The 25,994-nt window shown below is 39.6% G+C and overlaps 1 protein-coding gene across 1 annotated transcript in view; it reads left to right on the top strand.

The window, feature by feature from the left end:
* Positions 1-25,994, top strand: part of DRC11 (dynein regulatory complex subunit 11) — a 212,450-nt gene that overhangs the window by 32,354 nt on the left and 154,102 nt on the right. The window contains exon 5 of the mRNA XM_074190128.1: positions 16,627-16,832. Coding sequence (XP_074046229.1) covers positions 16,627-16,832 — 206 coding nt within the window. The remainder of the gene's footprint in view (positions 1-16,626; positions 16,833-25,994) is intronic.

Genomic DNA, 25,994 nt, shown 5'->3' on the forward strand with positions numbered 1-25,994 from the left:
TTCAGCAGAGATGTGGCACTGGAGTGTGGCACAGTCACAGGGTCAGAGGTCACAGTCTAAGCCACCATTTTATTAATGAGGAGACTGAGATGCAGGCTCATCCAAAGTAGAGAAAAGCATAAAATGATGTTAGAACAAAAACCACCCTTGTTATTAGATGTTAAAATCAGAACTATGGATAGGTAAGTAGGTAAAGCACATTTACTATGAGCCTAATACTTGAAAAATGCTATGGATACAAAGATAAAGCCAGCAAGCTCAAAAATGGGTCCTGCCATCCAGAAGCTTATATTCTTATGGGGCAAGATCCCATGTAAAGGGAGCTGGGGAGGAGTAGGAGTAAAGGCCTGACTACCATAAGCCAAGACAAAAGCCTGGCTCCGAGTGCTATCCAAGGTGCTGAGGGTAGAAAAGAAGACAATGGTGAAGTGTAGGCACCATGATGAGAAGATGTCCAGTTGGCCAAAATAAAATAATTAATTGTGGTTCAAATGGTTCAAGGCCTAGACATATATCAGAAAAGTAAGGACCTAGAGCCAGAGCAAGTCTACACCAATGGAATGCTGTGAAGCTTGTCAACCATGCTATCCTCACTGCATTCCCCACCTCTTTGCCTTGGTCCTGGCTGTGCCTCCTGCCTGGAATGCAATCCCTCCTTTCCTCTGCCTCACCACTTCCCTGGCTTCCTTCATGGCTCTGCTCAAATCTCACCTTCTTTTGGGGGGGGGGTCTTTCTCAGCCTCCTCTTCTTCCCTCTGAGATTCCCTTCCCCCACTCCTGACCCCATTTACAAGTTGTCTTGTCCATTAGAATATGATAGGTAGCTTGAGGTCAAGAGCTGATGACTCTTTTCTTTGTTCCTCCTAGCACACATTAAGAATTTGAAAAAGTTTTAAGAAAAGTACCCTCCCCCCCCAAAATGTAGGGGGCACCACAGTGACCAGAGCACCAGACCTAGTGTCAGGAAGACTCATCCTCCTGAGTTCAAATCTGGTCTCATACACTTCCTAGCTATGCAACCCTGGGCCCAACACTTCACCTTGTGTGCCTCAGTTTTCTCTTCTAGAAAATATGCTGGAGAAGGAAGTGGCAAACCCCTCCTATATCTTTGCCAAGAAAATCCTAATAGGGTCATAAAGAGTCAGAGATGACTAAAAGACAACTGAACAGATACATTTTTTTAAAAAAAAGTTTTATCTAATATCCTTTAAAATATTAGTCAGAAAGACCTGAGTGAAAAATCTGACTCTATATACTTATTAGCTGTGTCACCATGATCAAGTTTCCTCCTCTGCAAAATAGGAACAATAATAGCCCCCTCCCTCCCAGGGTTGTTGTGAAGAATAAAAATCATATTGTGGAGTGCTTTGTACTTTATACCTTAAAGTACTAAACAAATATCAGTCATTATTATTGTTAGTTTTTTCATATGCTGGTTTTTAAGTCAGAAAAAAACCAATGAATTAAGGAAAATTACCTTAAAACATAAAATAATAGCTACTATTTATATAGCACCTTCTATATGCTAGATACTACACTAAATTCTTTATATATTATTTCATTTGATTCTCACAAAAAGCTATGAGGAAACTGAGGAAAACACAGGGACTCACCTAGGGTCACACAGTAAGGGTCTGAATCTGAATCTGAACTCAAGACAGCTCTTCTTGCTACCAGATCCATCACTCTTAACTTCACTGCCTCCTAGCTACTGCTGTATGAAATTGTGACACTTATGGATATGAAAAATAATAGCATTTATAAAACACATTAAGATTGTCAAAGTGTTTTACATATGTCAATTCTTTGATTGATAGCTACCCTCATCATCTGCATTTTACAGATGGGGGATATGGTTGGCAGGGTCCCTGGTATGTTTTGAAATGAAATGAAGATAGAATGAATGAATGGAAAATCATTTTTAAAGCTCTTAGTAAATGTGGATTTATTTACTAAATTATGGAATACCAGACATCTTTTGTTAAAATGTAGCTGTGTGGGAAAGCCACAGTAACCTTTTATAGTATGAATGTTTGGAAGGCAGAGGTCTGGCCAAAGTCTAGAGAAGTTCTCAGAGGTTTCCAATATATGAATTCATGTCTGATGACTCCATGTAGAGTCATGTTGTTGATGAGTTCTGACTAGTTTTTGAAGTGAACCACACTCTATGAGATGCCCCCTGGTTCCACTGTCAGAAGGAAGGAGCCAAGGTGGCATGGGAGGAATGGGAGCTGGGAGCTGCTATTCTCACTCACAGTGTCAGTGGTACTATTCCTGCTTCCCACTTTTACTTTTTATTATATTATTATGCTTTTAAAAAATTTCTCTGTGTGTTTGTATGTGTTTGTGTGTATGTATATGAGGAAGAGAAAAAAATGTAGATCCAAGAGAGGGAAGGAGAGACAGAGACACAGACAGAGATGGAGGGGGAGAAAGACAGTTGACAGAGACAGACATATAGATGGGGAGAGTGAGAGAGACAGAGAGAGACAGAGATCAATCTTGCTAATAGGCTTATAATCCCCTGCTCTTATATTTTAGCTATTTGAAGACATAGCAAAAGGTCAATCAGTTCCTATTGATTTGACTAGCTTTGTATCTTACATCAGTGTGGGGGGAATTTCACACATGTTCATTCCCTCCTAGGGAGTCCAATTTACCCAGCAGTTCCAATTGGAAACATCAAGACATAAGACATGACTAAAAATAGCATTTATCCCTTGGAATAGCCATTGAAACAAAGAAGTAATGAGTGAATTTTCTTCACCACTTTTCTAATGGCTGCCATCTGCTAATATGTGGGCTTTCTCTTCAATGGTTGTTCATTTTTTAGGTACACCTTATGCATTTCTGTCTTATTCAAAATAATAGTAATAGTGATCATCAGAAGTAAAACAGTTTTGAAATGATATTCCTTTCAAAAAATGAAGATGAAAATGATTTCTGTTTGTATCAAACTTATTTATTGTCTTTGTGAGGAGTGGTTCTTGAAGCAAAAAAAAAAAAATACAAAGATCTCTTTCTACCCATTTTGTGCTTTTTACAGTAAACAGAGCCATCACTCTAGGTTGACTGTTTCCCCCCCCTCTATTTTAGTTTTATTATTTTCTTTGACTTTTGAATCCCTAGTGCCTTTCTTTCTGAACTCTTAAGGAAAACAAATGGACCTTGATATATATGCAGAGTGCCATAGGTCATATGCCTTTGATGTACTATCATGCCAACCTTCCAAAAATGATCATAGATCTTTGTATATAAACATGGTAAATTTTCTTTCCCAGTATTCCAGACTTATGTAAACTGGAAAGCTTCCTTCACCATCATTGTTTGGAATAGCAAAATATACTTTTGATCCCACCCTTTTGGGGGAGACTTGCATAGAATTTCATCACATTTATTTTGCTAAGATGCTAAATTCTGGATTAAAACTTCAGCCATATTTTATTTATTGAATGTTTCAAATTCTGCGATGATTAGGAGAATCCAAGAATGACCACAGTGTTGCCATGGAAATTACTGCCTTTCCTGGTCAACTCTGCTATCAGCACATAACTGAAGTGCTTAGAGTTGTTTTCTGGAGAGTTTCTTTATTTTCTTTATTTTCTTTAAGCAAAGTATGAAAATCTATGTCCCAGAGCTTTGGAGGTGTCTGTTTTCTAGGAGGGGTGAAACCATATGAGTCTACTGCACATGTTTTTCTTAATCACAAATAAATCATGTTGTCTAAGAGCTATTCAACTTAAAAAAAAGTAAACCTGACCAGATTTATACTGAAACCTTGATTTGCTTTCTCATCCTCTTATTTCCAGGCTTCCCTTTGATCTAAGTCATTCATAAATATACTGAGACTTTCTGGGTAGAAGTATAAGAAGCCTGTCTCTTCCTTCCTAATGAATTTGGTATCCTAAAAGAATCAAATAGAAATTCTTTTCTCGGTTTTCCCGATGTAAAAATGCATCATTTATACTTTGTTAATTTAGTAAAACCTAATTTAAATAAGTGGTCACTCAAAAATAAGGAGTTTTAACTCCTCGAGAATAGGCCAATCCTGTAATGAGTTATTAGTTACTAGTAATTAGAGAGTGAGGCCCACAATACCATGAGAATGCAAACAGTACTTTGATTAACTCTGCCATCTTCTCATCAACCACCCTACCACCATAGGTGCCCTTCCATTTATCATTGTTTTCCACTTTTAGATGAATAATAAAAATCAGTATTGCTACTGCTATTGCTACTGCTACTGAAAAGGGTATATCAGTCTCCTTCCTGTGGCTCTACTCACTATTCCTAAAATATTCCAAACAAAGTGCCCCCCCCCGACCAGCTTATCCCCATGATGTGTGGTCTCTCCCTCTGAACATCAGCATCTTGAGAGAAGGGACTTTTTGTATTTGTAACAGTGCTCAGTAGAGGGATTGGTATATGGTAAGTGCTTGCAAACTAGATGTTCCTTTGTTCATTTTCTGGTTTTGAAGCCCCAACATTTCCCACCCATTAAAAAGGGTTTTCCCCCCTGGAATTGGCCTCAACAGAGGAAAATGTATCCATAAAAGCAAATCTCCAACGAGGAATCTCTCATCTCTATTTTACTATAATGAAAGATTCTTTCATAGATGCAGTCATGGAGACATATCTCTTCAACAAACCTCTAATTAATGGTTTCAGCAAAGACATAAAAGAGATTCACCACAGTTATAGAGGATGCCCTACACAGAGTCCAGAGAGAAAAGGATTCATTTCCTAGAAAGAATGATCTTGTTTTCAGATGGCATGGTCCAAAATGTAACAAGCCCTGAATTTCATTGGTCATCTTCAATGAATTTTATATCCACTCAAAAGTGTTTTATTAAGTAATCCATGGGAGAAAAACAAAGGATAAAATATGATTAGAAGATATGCCCCTGACTCACTCTCTCCCTCTACTACCTCATTCTTACACTTTAAAGGACCTTAAAATGAATCATTGATGCTTCTTCCAACTCCCTAGCTTCCAGTCCCTTAGTTTCCTTAAATCCCATGACCTACCCTATATTCCACCACAGCCATTCATTGGGATGATCACACCCTAGAATTTACCATTACAAATATGCATTCTACTTTCTTAAAAACTGACACCCATCCAGTCATCTCCTGTAATTACATCTCTCTTTCTTATCCCTCAAATCTATTTCTTGCTCTCATAATAATCTCCAATCCCTTGCTGTTCCCCCTCAGTATTTTCTCAAGCCATTAGTCATACTCTGCCTTCACTTTTCTTCCTTCTTAAACTTGACCCTATAGTTAAACTATTTAGTTCTATTCTGCTCTCAAATCCCTTGCACACTGTTCTATTGATGATCCTCCTTTGCCAAATATCATCCCCAGATCATTCTTACCATCAGCCTCTTCCACTCCTATTCATCTACTCCTGAACAGAATTGGAGAAGGTCATAGAACCATGATGACTGGGTACATTACAAATTCATGTTATTCAACTTAAACTGGGTCCTTATTGCAAATAAGGCAGTCCCTTTCTTCTTCCCTAATTGGTTCCCTATCTCATTCCTCATAGAAGCTATTTTGACCCTTTTATTTTCTATTCAAACAACCTAGCTCCCCTCCCACTTTTCCCTCAATTGAGGACATTGTCTCCTTGATAAGAAAATAATAGAAGCCATGAAACATAGATTCTCTCTTTCCCCACTTTTTTTCATCTCAGAACCCATTGATATCCCCTACTCTCTTCCTTCCTCCCAATCTCTGTCAGAGAGGTCAAAACCCTATTCCTTGTCAAAGCCAATTCTTCTCCATGTACACTTGCTCCTACCCTCTGCTGTCTTTTCCAACAGTTTGTGCCCTTTCACATGAATCTTCAACCTCTCCCTATCTACTGTTCATTTTTTGTTGCCTTCAATTATATCCAAATTTTCCCCATTCTTAAAAAAACTTTTGGGGCAGCTAGGTGGTGCAGTGAATAGATAACTGACCCTGGAGCCAGGAGGACCTGAGTTCAAATTTGGCCTCAGACACTTAAGAATTACCTAGCTGTGTGACCTTGGGCAAGCCACTTAACCCCACTGCCTTGCAAAAACCTAAAAAACAAAAACAAAAAACCAACTTATACCAGAATCTATTTTCCCAACTTGTTGCTTATAAACTCTCTTCTCTTTTTAGAGAATATTTTGGGGGAAATTAACTACATTCACTGCCTCCATTTCCCTTTCTCTCATTCATTTCCTGTAACCTTGGCAATATGGCTTCCAACTCCATCTCTTTATTAAAACTGCCCTCTCCAAAGTTGTCAATAATAGTTAAATACAGTGTTCAGTCCTCATCCCAGCATATCTGTTGTATTTGACATTCTTTCTGGACACTCTCTCTTCTCTGGGTTTTCATGATGTAACTCTCTCCTTTGTTTTTCATCCACCTATCTGATTGCTCCTATTGTTTTCCTTGTTGGCTCATCATTCCTATCATGTCCCCTAAATATGAGTATTCCCCAAATGTCAGTTCTGGGCCACTTTCTCTTCTTCCTCTGTATTCTCAGTGACCTCAGAACCTACCATGTGTTTAGTAATTATCTCTCTGCTGATGATTCACAGAGTCATTGTGGAAATGTCAAAAAATATCCTAATCTCAACTCCCTCTCTTCTCTCTCCAATATTCTTCTCCCATACTTCTTATTTCCATCAAAGATGTCTCAGGTCCTCCAATCTTCCAGGTTTCTAACTTAAACTTATCTTGGAATTCTAACTCTTTCTGAGGCCATGTCCATTTATCTGCTAAAGACATTTATATGTTTTTTACATCTTTCATAATTGGCCCCTGGTTCTCTACTCACACAGGTACCACCTTAGTTCATATTCATCCTTTCTCACCTAGTTTATTGAAATAGCTTCTTAATTGATTTTCCTTCTTCTAGTGTCTCCCTCCTCTTGTCCATTTTCCACACTGCTGCCAAAGTGATTTCCTTAACTTTATATCAGATGCTATGTCTACCCTGCTCAATAATGCCCAATGGTTCCCTTTTGCCTCTTGTATAAAATGTAAATTCTGCTTTTTATCTTTTAAAACCCTTCACATCCTGGTCCCAATGTAACTTTCCAGTCTCAATGGACTTGTGCACTCTGTGATTCAGTGAAACAGATCTCTTTGTTCCTCACCTATGACATACTTTCCCTCATCTCCTTGGCTTTGCAGAGGCCTACCCTATTTCTGGAAAATACCCCCTCCTCATCTCCTCTTGAAAACATCTTTCCTCCTGGATCTTAAGATGCAGACTAAGCACTGACTTCAACTTGTCTTCTCCAATAGAATTTAGAATGTTGACAGTAGGCATGGTTTTAGTTGTCACTTTTTATCTCCAGTACCTAGGAAAATGCTTAAAAATTATATTATATAAAATAAATTATATTTATGACATATTATTTATAGCCTTTCTTGAGCCTAATCCAAGAAATTTTAAGTCAGGAATGTTTGCTGATTGATTGAGTATATCAGGTACAATCTCTTTCTGGAAACCTTCCCTGACCACCCCCCCCCGAGCTATTAATTGCCTTTCTCCCCTCAATATATAATATATAACATATATATTTATATATTTAGCCATATATATTTATCTATTTTGCTATATATATTTTATATTTCTATTTATATATATTCATATAATTGTATATAATTTATATAGATAAATATACATTAAATTATATACACATATATAATTATTTATGTTTGCAAATATATAAACATTTATAAGTTGGAAATATATAAATATAAATATTTACACACACATACACACGCTCCTTGGTCTAACCCTACCAGTGGATAGTTTGGGACCTAAGATGAAAAAAGTCAAAGAGCAAGTTAATTAGCTCTGGAGAAATTATGTCATGCTTTTCTATGCCACAGAATACTTCTCTTGACACCTTTAACTTTTCTTTTGAGCTGTGTGGTCATAAATAATGGAGCACCAAAACCTTTAGGTATGGTGGGAGTAGGTAGGCCATGCCCATTTTCAACAATGATGCAGGCACTAGAAGTAAGATCAAGAAGGAATATTGAGTCCAAAGCTTATACTCACCAAAGAAGGCAAATAATAATGTAGCTAGTAAGGTAGGTCACAAATGGACAGTCCCATTGCTGTGTTGGTACCCACACAATATAGGGGGAAAAACCTAAATGCACAACCTGGACCCTTTCTCTCCTGTCTTCCTATGCCTTCCTATGCCTGGGTACTCTGTAACCCAGTCACACTGATCTTGTTTCTCCCATAGGACACTCTATCTCCCAACTCTGGGCATTTTCCCCTAGTGATCTCCTAGGATGCTCTGCTTCCTAGCTTCCCTTTTCAAATATCATATGAAATCCTACTTTCTGCTAAAAACCTTTTCCATTCATCCTTTATTTTAGTGATTTTTTTTTCTTAGACTGGCTCCCCCAATTTGTCTTACATAAATTGCATTTGGACACAGTTGTTTGCATGCCACTTCCCTCCTCATTCCTTAAGGACTGAACTCCTCAAGAATAGGGTCTGTGGGTTTGCCTTTCTTCATGTCTCCAATGCTTAGTACAGTGTCTGGAACTTAGAGGGTACTTCATAAGTGCTAGCTGTTTGACTCAATGGAATGGTCCCTCCATGGAGAATTTATGAGTGAATATGGACAAGATTTATACATGTGTTAGAATCAGTTGTGGTCTGAACCAGCAGAGGGAGGTCTCCATATTGGTGAGACCATATATGCACCAAAGGACTCACAGTCTCACCAATGTGGATGCCTCTATCCCTGCATATTGCAACCTCTTCTGCCTTCTCATTTTACATAGTTTATGTCCACATTCTCTTCTTAAGTGTTCTATAAAGTATCTACCCAATATGCTGGAAGTCATCTTTTTGTATGTAGAGGCAATGTGGTTTCATAAAAAAAGCTCTGAACCTGGAGAGAGGAGAGCTCTTTACTGGCGGCTAGCTGTTGGACCCCAAGAAGCTCACTTCACCTCTGAAACTTAACCTTCCTTCCTTATAAAATGGTGAGAATGATGTCAGTTTTACCTCCTTCTCAGAGTTCCCAGATAGGATCTGATGAGATGATGTGAATGAGGGAATTGGAAATTCTAAAGCAGGACAGCATTATTCATCTTCTGGCAGGGAGACACTCATTGAACTTCATGGTCAATGGGAAGATTGTGTTGCCCTTTAAGTTACCTGTAATTTAGATTTTTCTTAGTGGTGTTCCATGATTCATAGCCAGGTAGACATTGTTACCTAGCAAAAAGCTTAGATTCTAAACTTCATTTGTGAGTTAATATGTCTTGGCCTGAATAAAAGTGACTTTAGTCATTTAATCATATATAGAATGCTAGTCAGGAAGACCTGAGTTTGAATCTTGTCTTAAACAACCAGTAGTTGTATGACCCTGGGAAAGTCATTCAACCTTTCTCAGCCTCAGTTTCTTCTGAAAAATAGGAATCCCATGATCTTTGTGAGGATATATATGACAATTTGTAAAACACTTTGCAGATTTTAGAGCTATAGTACTGTTTACTTTTATATATACTTGTAAAAAACTGTATCTTTGGCGGCTAGGTGACACAGTGGATAGAACACTAGCCTTGGAGTCAGGAGTACCTGAGTTCAAACCCAGCCTCAGACACTTAATAATTACCTAGCCATGTGGCCTTGGGCACTAAGCCACTTAACACCATTGCCTTGTAAAATCTAAAAAAAACAAAGAAAGAAAAAAGCTGTATCTTTCCTATTTATATACATATATATAAATATATGCTAATATTTAAATATATATATAAATCTGTCAGTATAAAAGTTATTCTTCATATCTCTAACTTTATCTCTCTGTATATCTATAGATATGTATCTATAGATGATAGTGTATCAATAGATGATCCATATAGATGATATATGTAGAAAGAGAGAGAGAATTGACTTTCCTTCTGATAGATGGAACTGAGCTATGCTTGGATTCTTGGATATGTTTCTCTAATTAATGCCAATTTGATCCTGATTATCAAAATATGTGTGTCATAGCAAATGAATCTGTAGGTGGCTCATAATTGTAGTGACACATTCACCATAATAAAACCTTTCCTGAGATCCAAGACTTTTTCTAGATCTGATGTTTTTACTAATGAATTATGGTTAAGGTGTTCTCTTGGATCTCGAAATGAATCTTTCTGATTGTTTCCTTCTCCTACATTTTGCTAATGCCTAAATCATTTGGCTTATTCAGTCAGAACTTCACAAGATGAAGCCTGGCAGGATTCCCAGGAGCACATATTTGGGAATGGTCTTGAAGTCCATATAATGTGATAACATTACTCATAACATACCTCTCCTCTACTCCATATCAAATTCATCTTATACCTGTGTCATATTCCCTAGATATAGTGTTTTAAGTGTTTGCATTCTGAAGTCTTCCAGCCAAAATAAATAGTATCCTTTAAAATGCATGCAGCCATTATTTTAATTGGCAGCATCAATGGAGCAATCAATAAGAGGATGCTTCATGAATGTCATGGGTTTCCTTCTGGGCATCCCTCTGACCTTCATTTGACATATCAACATGGCCATCATCTACTTTAGATGTTGTACTAAAGAGGTCAATATTTGTATTATAATAAATTTTGCCTGAAAAATCACTTACTAGAGGGAACGTCATGCTGATGGTTTGGGAAGTGTCAAACTGAAACCTGAACTACAGGGGAACCCTTCCTTTGTAATTTGTGACATGGGATGGGACTTTTTTAAAACAAACTTGCCCAGAATTCCATGTGAAAATGAGGATTGGGGTGGCTAGGTGGGGCAGTGGATAGAGCACCAACCCTGGAGTCAGGAGGACCTGAGTTCAAATGTGGCCTCAGACACTCAATAATTACCTATCTGTGTGGCCTGGGGCAAGCCACTTAACTCCATTGCCTTGCAAAAAACCTAAAAAATGAGGATCATTCTCATCCAAGAATTAGTGATAGTAGTTACTGACTTTAAGGTCCAGAAAGTGGACAGTATCAAGTTTGATACTAATAGCAGCCTGGGGCGGGGGGGGGGGGGGGATTTTGTTTTTTTGTTTTTTGTTTTTTGTTTGCAAGGCAATGGGGTTAAGTAATGTGGATTTGAACTCATCCTCCTGGCCCCAGGGCTGGTACTCTATCCACTGTGCCACCTAGCTTCCCCCACTTTACAGTTTTCTTAGTTGTAATGTTTGCCCTGGCTACACAAAAATAAGTGCTAAAATCAGGATTAGAACCTGGGTCTTCCTGGTCCATCATCCTCTCTCCATTACACTGTTGGTTCTCTAGTCATCTCCCAGGGAGCATTCCTGTCTATTTTAGAATGTATATTCCAATGCGTTGCTTCTGAAGACACTTTTTGGACCATTTTAGGTATCACTTTAGGAGCCACAATCCTCTAATGACCATCTTTTTCTCCCCCCCCCACCCTCATCCCTGCTTCTGTTAGCTCCTCTGCTCTCTCTCACCCGCTCCTTGCAGACATTTTTCCTGAGGAACTTGGGGTCATTTCCAGGAATCCATTCCATCACCAGAGGACAGAGATTTATCAGAATGAAGCATAGACTGAGGCGTGTCCCAGGTGCCCCAATATCCCAAATATCTCTGGAGCAATGGCATTGACCCTGACCTGGGTGGATGACCTACAGGGGGCAATATGCACAGTATCCACTTGCATCCATATATGTAAATCATCAGCCCCACAACTTTAGTCATATATCATGCATTCAGTCTTCGAGGCGCCTGTGATGAAAATGAGGTGAGTGCTCCCTCCAACATGGCAGATCCCAGGCCCTCCACACCTGCCCTTTGTTCTCGCCCTCCCCTGTCCATCCTTCTGATGATGAAATGGAAAGCTCTCTTTCAATAAAGCATCATAAAAACGTTGCCCATTTAACAAAATGAAGATAAAAATAAGATGTTTTGTTGCAAAATGCATGTGCATCCAATTTTAAGCTGCAACATATCCTGACATCTGTTAATATTTAACACTGAGTCTTCTAAACCTGTAATCTGTCTTTCAAAGCACAATCCAAGAAGGAAATTTCAAACAAAAGATTTTCAGGCTGAAAAACACTGACAGTGGAAACCTTTTGGTAGAACAGAGAGCAGGAATAGCAGCATCTACTGGATTTATCTTGGGGAAATCACCAACGAAAGTTAACCTGCTTTATCTTGAATTCACTATGAATGAAAGTTTAAATAATGTCCTAATCTCTAGCCATCTTCCTCAACCCCATTCCTCAGTTTTGAAGGGGTTGTTCCTGCCTGCTGAATATTTTTATAACAGAGTATTTAAAACAGAAGAACATTAGTCTGAAATATAATGAAATGAAATGGGTCATTTTCAGAGAGGAAGAAATACATTCTTCACCTCCCCACCTCAAAATGAAACAACTGGAGAACCATTACCTCCTCCCCATTAGGCATCCCATCTGTCAAAATAGAGCAATAAGGATATCTGAGGCAGGCAATGATCTGACGAAGGGAATACCTCTGAGTATTTCAGAATGAACAGTAAGACATCCTGCATTCAAAAGATAAAAGATGCTAATTGTTCTCAGCATTTCAGATGGCAGGATCCCCTAAGATTGTAAAGGAGATGCCCTTTTTCAATTAGGGCATTTCTAGCTCTAGCTATTGCTAGCCCTTTCCCTTTTGTTGATGTTGGGAGATGGGAGATGAGTTTGGAGAGCAAAGAGGTCAAAAGTCCTCAAGGCAGTGATCTGATGATGTCAAAAACTTTTAAAATCACTTCCTTGCAAGTATATTTGTTCCTGATTGATGGACCAGATTCTCATGTGGGCAAATGTCCATTTTGTCTCACTAATTTGAACAAGGGTTTTTAAAAGACAAAGCCCATCAAACATTAGATAAGCATTTTAAGTTAATGGGCCATGCAGTCCTATTTTCCCACAAACTCAAGAAGCGTCATATTATGTCCTATTTTTACAGCAACATCAATTATTAATATGTATATTTTTGCTGACAGAGGACCTTGCTATAAATGTAGTTTCGTTATCCAGTTCCGGGTCATTAGCAGTGGAGAGCTGGTAAATATCATGGTGTATTCACATGGGAAGCCTTCATTAAGATGCATTACTGTGCAGCTGATGTCGCTCGATACAGAGTGCATTACTGCTCCTTCTCGGGCTCCCTCTAATATTCCTAATTTGTTTTTAAATGAGGTGCTGTTTATGTGGTGAGTTAACAAATTTGAATTTCACATGGGCAGACAAGTTGCTAAAGATGAAAAGATGCTCTTGGCCCAAAGCAGGAAAAAATTGCTCATTAACATGGTCATTGTGTAGATAGAGTACCTATTCTCAATGAGGGGGGACAGACAGACAGACAAATGGGGGGAGGGAGAGTCAGAGAGAGGGAAGGAGGGAGAGGAAGGGAAGAAGGGAGAGGAAAGTTGGGGGGAAGAGGGCAAGAAAAGGAGATGGAGAAAGAGAGAGAGAGAGAGAGAGAGAGAGAGAGAGAGAGAGAGAGAGAGAGAGAGAGAGAGAGAAAGGAGAGAAAGAAGTTTCAATTGACCTCCAGAATTTTTGTCAGAAAAAGACTATGTAAAAGTCAATCTACACTGTTCCAAAAGAAGCCAGCTCCTCCTGCATGTGAGGCCACCTTCCATCCTCTTGTCTAGACTACCCTCTCTAGAATTCTTGCTTTCCTTGGAAACAGCTCAACTGCCATATTTTCCCTGAAGCCTTTCCTGATCTCCCCACCTGCTAGTGCTCCTTTCTCCACTCAAAACCACCCAAATTTGTTTTTGAAGGTCTCTCATGCTCTCCAATGGGTAAAATAGGAATTGGGCAGCTGAGTTCTTGCTGGTTTGGCACTAACTAGTTTGCTGTGACCAATAAGATTTGTATAACCAGTGATTCTGATAAGTCACTTGACTTCTGGATTTCCAGTTCTCTTAAATGGGAAAAGAATATATGCTCTGCCCAGCTCAGGGGATTTTTGTGAGGATTAAGCAAAGTACATATTAAAGAACCTTTTAAAATATGAGACTCTATACAATGGAGAAATGGTGGATTTTTACAATCTGAATGATTGGTTGTCACTTAGTCTGCAGAAGAGGTGCCTAAACATTTCATTAAAGGTGATTAGAAGTCCCAACTATTAATGAGATAATGGTAATGGGAGCTCTTCTTCTTAGGGATTTATTGATTTTCATAAGACCATCCAAAAATGTGATGGGCATGTATTCATCTGGGAGAAAAATAAACAAAGGGAAAAGAAAGTAGCCACATTTAGGGACAGATTAGCAGGACCACTTCACTCCTGAATATGTACTAATTGAAAAACAATAAAAAACAATCAATAAAGCATCATTGATAGAGCAGAGGGAATAATCATGACTTATTTTTCATTCTATTTCCAGGAGCTAAACTATCCAAATGTGTAAATAAGTTTTTTTTTTCATTTTTTAAATGAAAGCATTAGGAAAAATGTGCATTTAAGATATAAGCTTAGGAACAGGAGATGATTAAGTAAAGGACATTTTCATTACTTTAATGAAAGCTAAAGTAATTTTGCAACAAATTACAGAAGAACATAAAAATTCTGCCATGGAGAGGCTGCTCTATAAGAGAATTCCATTAATTTGATGTGTTCTCAGAAATGGGGTTTTCCAATTCCTTTTTATTTCAACAAATATTTATGGACCATCTACCATACTATAGAGGCTTGGGGCTGGGGGTGCAAAACCACATTGGTTGATTCCTGTTCCTAAGGACCTCCTGTTCTGGGGAGGATGAGACTAGAAATGTCATTTGGCTGAGTCTGGAATAGACTAGGGAGACTGGAGTACTTCTATATAAGAGCTGAATATTAAAGGGGCTGCTTGGGGATTCTAGAGGTCAAATTGAAGAGCAAGTGCCTTCTGGATATGGTGGATGACTCTCAAGGCCATCAAGTCCAATATCCTCATTTTATAGGGGAGGAAACTGAGATCTACAAAGGTTAAATGGGTTGTTTGGGGGGTTAGGAGTCATTGTGGGGGTCTTAAATGTCAAGGCAAAGAGTTGGCACTTTATCCTAGAGGCCATGGGGAACAACTAAATATTCTTAAGCTGGGGAGAACCTCTTAGCAAGATTTTTTTGGCAGCTATAGAAATATCTATTGAACCGAGAACTCCAGAGGTTCAGTACCTATCACAATAGGAAGAGTCTCCATGATCCCAGACTTGAGTGACAGCTCTGGGATTTTGGAGATATAAGAGATAATGTGAAGTCAAAAGGACATAACTGGATTGGTGATTGGTGGAGGAGAGGGCAGAGTGAGTCTGTGTTGTTTCTCAGGTTACACAGCTGGTACTTGGGAGTCAGGGAGTACCTTAAAAATGGAATTTTGGAGTAAAGGATGATATGGGGGAAGAGAATGAGACCTCATTTTGAGAGTTCTTTGATTCTGTCATTAACGTAATGAGTGTAGCTGCAATTTCATTTTAATATTAATTTTAACCTACCTTTACAGCAAATAGGTTTTCATATCTTGGACATTATTGGCTGAAAACAATATCACAGAGTGGGGAAGACTCTCAATCATAAATGAGGTGTTAGAGTTGGAGTCCTGGAGCTAACATTAATTCTTCATGTGACCTTGGCCAACTGCCTTCATTTCTCTAATACTCCCTTCCCCCTCTGTTTAATGAGGGATCTGGGCTAGAGATCATCTCTAAGTTGTGCCAAATACGAGATTGATTGAGATTTGATCCAATTATTAGAATGATATTAATTCAGTCATAGAACTTTAACCTCTTTTTGGAGGATTTATACTTCCATCTGGCCAGTCTCCTTACTCTCCTTTGCAGATGGTATATCGCTCCTGGTTTGTTTTCTGCTGTTCCCCTCTCTGGGTCTCTCTCCCCATTCTCTGCTTCTTTAGAAAGCTCTCCAGTTCTCTGAGTTGCACCCTAAGGCCTATGTCTTCCATTCATCTTCCATGAGCACTTTAACCTATCCTAAAGTAATCTTTTTCTGACCTAAAGCACCTTGCTTTATTTATTATATTATATATTATAATTATTTCATTGGCACATGTATATGGGAGCATGTGCAAATGTTTTAGTCCTGCTCATCTTTCTCCAATCAAATTGCAAATTCCTTGAGGATGTGGATCATAACTTGGACCTCTTTTATATGTACAGAAGTTATTGGTCCATTATATATTTGTTGACCGATGAATTAATAGATATGGCTTCCAGAAAGAAGTTGACCAGGTTCCTTCTGTGCATAAGAAGAGGATGAATCTTTTCTGGTTCAGAGTGGCTGAAATTTCTTTTATCTATCAAAAATATCTCCATAGGGGATATTTCCTACTAGATCAGGGGTTTTTAGCCTGAAATCTATTAGTGACTATATTTCAAAGAATCTGTGAGTTTGGATAGAAAAAAAATCACCTTTATTATTTCAATAGATTAGCTTTCCTTTGCCATCATATATTCTCTACATTGGATCCATAGCCTGCATAGGATACACAAGGATCCACAAAAAAGATTCTAGAACCATTCTCAAATATAATTCTTATTTGATTCATGGAACTAATACATGAAATCAGTGACTTTCATGATCTTAATCCTTGGGTTTGGGTATTTTTTTCCTTAATGTTTTCAGAACCCATCACCACAAATTCAAAGTTTCAACAACACAATTACCAATGCCCAGAAAGTGAAGTTCCTACGCTATGAGGTCCAGGAGAAACATGAGGAGGAATACCAGGAAGCTTTAGTTACTATCAAGAAAAATTTGAAGTTGTTAGAAGGTGCAGACATCAAAGAGAGCCTCCAGGATCAGATTCGGCATTGGTTCATTGAATGCAGGTAAGAGGAAGAGGCAGCTCACCTGCCTCTATCCACCATGACCTTCTCTATTCTTGTCCTTTTCATCTTTGTGGTGTTTGCTCAAACCTCTCCAAAAGTACAATAACACCTTCTAGCTAGGAAGTAGCAAGGAAAAAGAGTCCTCTGGATTGGGAGTCAGAGAATGAGGATCCATAATTTAATAGATGAATAGGTGAATGGATGGATGGATGGAGGGAGGGAGGGAAGGAGGGAGGGAGGAAGGGATTGGATTGGATGGAAGTGTGGATGGATAGATGGATTGGATTGAATGGGTGGATGGATGGATGGATGGATGGATGGATGGATGGATGATGGATGAATGGATGTGTGGGTGAGTGGGTGGATGGATGGATGGATGGATGAGTAAAAAACTATTTAGTAAGCTTACAATATTCAAAAGATATTTTTATCTGTAAGGCCAGGAAAATCTATTTAACCCCTCTGGCCCTCAAATGTCCTTCATTATGAATGGGAGGACTGGAGGGCCTTGGGTTGGTTTTCCTTTCTTTACTTCCTGAAGTGACTATGCTCCTTTAAATTTCTTGGAGGCTTGAAAACTCTTACAAAGAAAAAACTTGCAATTCATTTTGGGGTAGAAGGGGAACTTGTTGGCTTGTTTTGGATCCAATTTCAGGAAAATATATCCCTATCAGGGATGGGCTTTCCTGTCCTATATGTAATATTGTACACCTGAGAGATTGCCATTGATTCAATTCAAAGCATCTTTTAAAAATGAGAGGCCTGGGCTTCATATCTGAGTTTCTTGGTTGTTCTAAATCTAAAGGCACTTGAAAGCTGTTGATTTCCAATAGAGGAAAAGCAGTAGGCGATTGCTGAGAATCAGCAAATGTGGATACTGAAATGTCTTTTCTTTGTAGAAGATGTCAGGAAAAATCCATCGAAGTTGAGTATTGCTCATGGCTATGCCTCAGCAGTGATACCAGCTGAGAATTGTACAAGTTCAGGGTCACCAAAGATTAAGCATTATGAGTTAGGTGCCACAATGAGAAGCCAAGTCAGGATAAAACTATAATAATAATGAATATCATCATAGCTAACATTTGTATAGCATACTAGACACTGTGTAAAGCACTTTGCAACTATTATCTCAGTTTATCCTCATGCTAACCCTGGAAGGGTGGTGTTAAATTGAATAAAGTGAGGCAAACAGATGCTAGACAAGTGACTTGCCTAGGATCTTACATCACTGTCTGAGACCAGTTTTCCATTCAAGTCTTCCTGATTCCAGATCCCATGTTCTATCCACTGTACTATCAGCTGCCAGCTTATGAGCCAGTGCCCTTGAAGCACTGGGCAGAAAGGGTGAACAGCACTTTGTATGGAAGCTGCCATGGGGAAGACTGGTAGAAGTCATAAGATCTTGGTTCAGCCCCTCACCTCCAGCAGATACCTATAACCTATGACATTAGACTTTCCTCATCATCTCTGGGCCTCAGTTTACATTACATTTATATTACATCTGTAATGTGAGTGTGTTGGATCAGATGGATTCTGAGTGCTTCCAGACCTAGATCCATATCCCCTCAGAGTCCCTCTGGCATGTCAGGGAAATCTAGTGGCTATAATTGCTTGAACAGTGAGCTTATTTTCTATTAAGTCTACCAGAAGAAGTGAGCTGCCTGGTCATTAGGAACCAGGTGCATTACCTCCTTGTCACTTCTGTCATCCTTTAATGGGTGAGAACTGGTCCTAGTGCCTGGCTCCCTCATGTTCAACAGCTTAGAGTCATCCATTTCTATCATCAATAAAAATAAAATATCTAACTTCAGACCTCCTCCCAGAAGATGCTCTCTAACAGCTGATAATTATTGCCCAAAATAAATAGATATCCAATTTCATCTATAGCTGGGCCATTCTTCACTGTAAGGCTAATTAAATAATGTAAGCCATGTTATTTTACAAAGGAAGAAAGCAGCAAGTTAGCTTTCTCCTTCTCTTCTTATCTCAGTCTTCTTTCTTCACCTGAAGTCCAAGTCTACCTGGAGACCACAGACTCATCAGAATTGAAACTCTTAGCTCCTTTTTAATGAAGAAACTTCTGAATTTGGGAGATCCTATTGCACATTCCATGTCCTACCCTGGGCCCCAAGGCATCTTTACAATATCTGGGGCCATCATCTAATAGAATTGGGAGAAAAAATTAGATAGAAAAGATTTTTTTTGTTTAGTAATTCAGTAGTAAGAGGAAAATGGAATCGCTCTTTCAAGTTTTGAGTCTGAGAGGGGATTCTCTTGGGTTCTTGACCATATATTTTCTAAGAACCTGTGACCTAAACACTCTAAGGACTTTGTTTTGGTGGGATTTTTAGTTCCTATTTGCCCTTTGTGAGTGAATGAAAGAAAAAAGCATTTATTAAGGGCTTACTATGTCATAAGCACTAAGAAAACAAAGAGAAATTAGAAGTCCCTACTTTCAAATGTGGAAGATAACATATATAGGAGAGTGACCAACTGGCAACAAATGAAATTATAAAAATTTATGAAAATATGAATCTAATAAACTGCACTCTGAATAAGATTGAAATTTAGAACATTTGTTGTGTATTTCAAGGGTGTACTGTTTACAATAAGGTGATGTTTGAGTAGGGGAAGTTCTAAAGGGTCCCTGGAAATAACAGATCCCACAGTTATCTATTCTACATTGCTAATAAGCAGCTGGCTCAATCTGAGGAACATCCTGCAAGTTGTTGTCTTTGTCATTGTTCTCTCACCTCCTGGGTTGGTGGGGATGAGGACATGCACTTGCTCAGAATCATCATGACTCCACCAGCAGTTTCAATTCCAAGAGGAAAAGGAGTGATGGCCCACAGCAGTAAGCTCTGCACCTTCTCAGATTTATCTCCAGACAGATGGCAGCCAAGGCCATAGCCTCATCAGGATGGATACTCTTGTTTAGCTCCTTTTTAATGAAGTTTTCTGTGGAAACTTCAGAATTTAAGAGATCCAAGTGGACCCACTCACCAGGATGATGTCATGAATTTGGGATATATAAAGCTTGGCATCTCTTAGGACCTTTTCCACAGGTCCACTGTGCCACAGAAGAGATCAGCATGCAGTTCTTCAAAAGGAGATGGTGATAGAAGTATAGAATTCAATATTTTCATAGAGGAAATCAATCTCAATATTGAGATTGACTGAAATCTGAGTCTCAGAGTACTAAAAAAAGGGGTTCGCTTCATACATTCACTCCCAGGTCAAGATGGCAGACAGATCTCTGATTTTCACTCATGTACTTCTTATTCTTTCATTTAAACTCAGCGATAAAATAGTTGACCACTCAGTTGTCAAAGTTCTCCCAGATCAAATAAATGTCCCCAACTATGGACTTGACTTCAAAGATAAGAATGAACATATTTAAAAAATTGACTTCCAAGAACAAAGATCAAGATATTTCTCTCAATGCCAACCTTATTTGTCTAAGCCAGAAGCCATAGTAGCCACCATTAACTGCACATTAATTTGGAGCACATTAATAACAGCAATGGTTCTAGTATCTTTAGTGACTTGAACTCGGGAATCATTGAAGTAGATCAGCCCTGTGTTGGCAGCATTTATGATAGCCTTGGCCTTCCTAAAACTTCAGCAATTTCTTTCATCTTGATGAAGGTCATAGAAGATCCTTCTTCTGCTTAGAAAGTTTTGGTCTCTTCTTTGTACTCCACTTGGATCCTAGACCTGCCTATATCATTCACTATTGTGAAAGACCAATGCTTCACCTTTGACTGTGCAACTGAATCATCAAATCCACAACCAAACAGATATTTGCTTTCAAAGACTATGTTGGAGGCGGCTAGGTGGTGCAGTGGATAGAGCACTGGTCCTGGAGTTAGGAGTACCTGATTTCAATGTGGCCTCAGACACTTCATTATTACCTTGCTGTGTACCCTTGGGCAAGCCACCTAACCCCATTGTCTTCCAAAAAAACTAAAAAAAAAAACACAACCAAACAAACAAACAAACAAAAAAAAAAAAAAACAAAGACTACGTTGGTGGATTTTGTTGCAACTCCCCAAACACCAATCTGGGTCAGTGAAGGCTCCATAATTTATGGTGGTCCTTGGCTATTTACAATGATCTCCACTGTTGGAAGACTCCCACACAGAAATAAGTACTAAGGTCATTGTCAACCACAGGTCTCTCTGACATCTTTGACATGGTTGCAGAGGCATTGGGAGTCATGAAGAGGAAGGGTTGCTCTTATACTGAGTCTCAATTTATTTTTGAGATCCAGGGGGAAAAAACAACCTTTCTACAATGAAAGTATCCAAAAGTAAAGTGGGCTTCATAGAGAGGGAGACTGCATGACCCCTAGTCTGAAAGCTGAATTCAGATGCAGGTTGGTGGAGGTAACCTATGAAAAGAATGTGATTTTTGAAGTATTTTGATCAATGGGTGCAGAGCAAGTATCCATGATATGAAATCCTTGATGAAGTTCAAGAAGATTAAAAGGAGAACATAAAGTCTTGGGGGGGCGGGGATTAGAATCTCAGTGCCCTAGAGGTGAATCCCAAGATCACTCAAGGAGTCAGTGGCTGAGTCTAAGCCCAAACTGCCTTCCTCCCAGACCTATGTTAAGCAGTAAACAAACTTTTCTAATGGTAAATGCTGTTAAACATGGAAATGAGTTATTAAGATAAGTTGTAAAAATGTCTTTCCCTGGAGGTTTTTAAAAGCAAAGAGAAAAAACATATTCACATGTGAATGAGTAAATCAGATGTGTCATTATTTTAAAGAAGGTAACATGGTAAAGTGTCAAAAATATAAACTTCAGATCTTAACTCCAATAATTTCTCAGTGACTTGGGTAACCTTGGAAAAGTTTATTTACCTGCCTGGGCCTCAGTTGCCTCAACTAGATGCTTGAAAGTCCCTTCTAGCTAGGTATTTAGAGTAGGGCACAGCTCCTATTTTTTAAAGTGTAGTTTCTGTCCATTCTTTGAGAAGTTCTGAACTCTAAAGAACACACATATCTTTTTTTTTCCCTTTTATTTTGTGGTAAAGATGATCTGGATTCTGATGGGGGGAGGGCTGTGGATTTTACCACAATGAAACTTTCAGGATAGTCTTAGGGAAAGATCATTTGCTAAACATGTGAGGCTAAGACCAAGTACATACTTTGATGCCAACAACTCCCATAAATCAAATTAAGAAAACACAGTTGTCTTAAGCTAAGTTAGCCTTGTGGATCTGGGGTCATCCTGTGAGCAGGGCCCTGGGATATTCTATTCAGAAAATGATGAATTCAATGATTTAAGTATGTGAGGCAGTGGTTGGCTTGAAAATTGGGGAGTCATGTTAAAGAGATAAAGAGGGTCCCTTCTTGAATGTATTTTTCTTAGGAAATGGGAAAGATGAAAAGATTTTGACTTCTAGAGAGTGAACACATCTTGGAATAAAAATCATTCTTTGACCCGATGTGTTCTGAGCATTGTGAAGAATACGAGATCTTCCATGGACATGAAGGAATTCCTAAGAATCTTTTTTTATTCCCCATCTAGGAAGGGGAAAAACTTCCTTAGGGAGGATACTAGCAAGCCATATCTAATACAATACACATGGGGAGACCCAGCAGAAAAATCACTGTTCCCGTGTGGTTCCCAAGACTAGACAAATTGTCTGATTTAAGACAATTGGGAGGATTTTGTCATTGTTACACGATGGAGTTGTTTCCTTTTACTTTTTGTTGTTTCCATGACAAATTATTAATAAAAAGAGGCCCCCATGAGCCATGAGCTTCCCACCCAAAGTGATTAACTTTCCATCTTGCTGATACCCATTTCTCCCTGCAATGACTATTTCCCTACTGTTTTCTGGTTGCTTAAGTGGGAAAAGGAGCTGGAATATTGTTTTAACATGAAGAAGACTGATGGGTGAATAATGGCCAGAAGTTTTGAACTAGGGAATCATCAGTACAAATGGATGATGGTGGAGTTGAGAAGAACCACTGCCCTCATTGCTTTTCTCTTCCATAATGAGCTGCCACTGCTTATCTGTTTATTAATTTTCCATCTAAACACATTTTTGAGATGGCAGAGAGAGAAAAAAACAGTAAAAGTATCATTTGCTCAGTGGAAAAGCAACCTCCTTCCCCCCCAAAATAGCTAATCATGGAATCAATGACACATTGTTCCTATGCATCAAGAAATATGTTTTCATGAATTCAGAACTGTCAAAGGCAGTTTTGTAGGAATGTTTGCCATTGCATAATTCTTTAGAATAACGCAAAAAGACAGCAGAGTCTACAGCCATCTGTGGACTTGCTTATCAAGTCCCACTCATCGGAAGAAAAAAATACAAGAATAAATCAGATCCTATAAATTTTCCATAAAAAAGCAAACAAATCTCCCTTCACACCTTGCTTTTTGTCCTCCCCTTAAAGAAGGTGTGAAGCCCCTCTGCTTTCAAAGGAGGGCCACTTTTAATTACAACCATGTGCATTTAATTGCCTTTACTGGGTGTCGGTGGATTTACAGGGGGCCAGGGAGTCTTCTGGGGCTTCTGTGCAGTGACTCAGGCCTCCTTGAGAGAGGCTGGCAATTTACGAGCCTGCTGACGTTAATGGAGGAGCCCGATAGCGTTGGGGGGCTCGGCCGGAAACCCCTCCATCCAGAGAGTTTTCCTACTTGATGAAATACAGATAAATCTTGGAGTTGTGAGTCTAGAGCTGTGAGCCCTTGAACCTCAGTGGTAAACCACAGGGGAACCATTGCTCATGTCGGTGGCTCCAGAACTGGTCACTTCCCCCTTGCTGGAAAGGTCTGAGTTTAGGCCTCTGTTGGAAATCCTCTCTTACTTCCCCATGAAGCTCCCTGAGAGGGGGCCTGGCCTGCCTTCTGATCCCCCTGAAGACCCCAGAGTGAGGGGGCCCCCTGGACCAGGCAGAGAGTTTTGTTCCAAGAGGATTGAACATTGAGCATTAGATGTCTATGCATCCTAGGCACGTGAGGGTGGCCAGACACAGGCAACTGGTTTACCTGCACTCCCAAACATATAACCAAGCACACGCACACACACACACACACACACACACACACACACACAAAGCTCCCACGCACACACTCACATTCACATTCATATTCATACTCACACATGTACACACTCACACATTCATACTCAAGCACACAGTCACACCATTCATATTCATACTCGCAAAGCTCCTACATATACACACATTCATGTTCATACTCACATACATATACGCTCACATACATACACACTCACATACACATACTCATATTCATACTCACACATGTATACACTCACATACACATTCATACTCACACACAGTCACACACATTCATGTTCATACTCACAAAGCTCCCACACATACATACACTCACATACACACACACACACCCGGAGACATTTTAGGTTTGGGGCTTGGAAAGGAGAAGGAGAAGTCTAAGGAAGAAGGAGAACCTCTTTACTGTACAAAGGAAGACAAGTCCCAGAGAGGCCAAGATCTGCCAAAGGTCACAAAGAAAGGGAGAGGGAGAGTCCAGCCTCCTGAAGGCTGGTCTTTCCATCTCCTCCACCAAGAGGCTGCATCAGAAACAGTGAGGCATCATGGATGGACAGGTGTTTGTGAGTTCCTACACAATTAACACATGTGTAAACAGACATTAGAGTAAGTGTTTACACAGCCTTTGGTTTCTTGGTCTGGACCAGTGATTTTGTTGGAGAAGAGGGGACTCCCAGTGTGGAAATTTCTTCTCCATGGAAGATGGTCAGCTGAGCTGCACCTCACCATTAACATTAACAAGAAGCATCTAGGGGCAGCTAGGTGGCATAGAGGAGTGGCTAGGTGGCGTAGTGGATAAAGCACTGGTCTGGAGTCAGGAGTACCTGGGTTCAAATCTGGTCTCAGATACTTAATAATTACCTAGCTGTATGGCCTTGGGCAAGCCACTTAAACTCGTTTGCCTTGCAAAAACCTAAGGAAAAAAAAAAAACCAAGAAGCATCTATTAAATGCTGAATATTTGCCCCAGTCATTGCACTGGGCAAGCAGATGGGCAAACAGACACCCCCACCCTCAGAGAGCTTGGGGGAGGGACATAGAGTAATATAATTCCAGAGAAGTCAGTCCAGAGCAGAGACAGAGGCTTTGGCATTAAAGACCAGAGAGAGTACTCTGGGGGCACAGACCAAAGAAGTGACTCAAGGGCTCACAGCTCATCCTGTACAGAAAAAGAATTCTTTTGATACCTCTCTGTGTCTCTCTGTCTCACTCTCTGTCTCTGTTGCTGTCTCTCTCTCTTCCTGCAAGAATCCTTACATATATTTTGGTCCCTCTCTCATCCTGCCTCCCCTGTCTCACATGATGAAATGGTCTCACTTTTTATCAAGTTGAATTTCTTCTACCCACTAGAGCCATCTGATACAATCCCATCCTCTAACAGTTTTTTTCCTCCAGCAGCCCCCCCTTTCATTTATTCCCAAATTCTCTCTGTCCACCGGTTCATTTCCTGCTGCCAATAAGTATCTCTCCCCTAGCCTGGAGAAACCTTGATCATCCTTCCATCCCCTGCTCTAATGTGATGTCTCTTCTTCCCTTAATAACTCAATTCCTTAAAAAGAAATCAGCCTGTGGGGCCTCTACTTTCTCTCCTCTTGCTCTCCTCAAAACTCCTCACAAACCTGACTTCTGACCTCGTCCCCTTACATTGCTCTCTCTCCCGTGTGACCAATGATCTCTATATTTGCCCAATCCAATGATTGACTTCTCTGCAGATTTTGGCAGCATTGGTCACTCTCTCCTTGATACTCTCATCTCTCTAGATTAGGGGGGGGCATCATTCTCTCTTTTGTCTCCTCCCATCTCTCTGACCATTCTTTCTCTGTCTCCTTGTTGGATCCTCCTCTAGATCATGCTCTTTGACTGCAGATGTCCCCACCCCGGGCTCTGTCCTAGAGTCCTTCTCATTTCTGGCTAGGGCAATTTCACTTGATGATCTCAGCAGCTCCCATGGAGCCAGTGACCATCTCAAGGGTGCTAAATCTCGAATCTCACTTTCCCAACCAAATCTCTCTGCCAACCTCCATTCTTGCCTCTCCAACTGCCTTTCAGACATCTTGAACTGGGTGTCCAGTGATCTTAGCCTTGGTATGTCCAATACAGA

The sequence above is a fragment of the Macrotis lagotis genome, chromosome 5 (assembly GCF_037893015.1).
Source record: "Macrotis lagotis isolate mMagLag1 chromosome 5, bilby.v1.9.chrom.fasta, whole genome shotgun sequence".
Taxonomy (NCBI): Eukaryota; Metazoa; Chordata; class Mammalia; order Peramelemorphia; family Peramelidae; genus Macrotis; species Macrotis lagotis.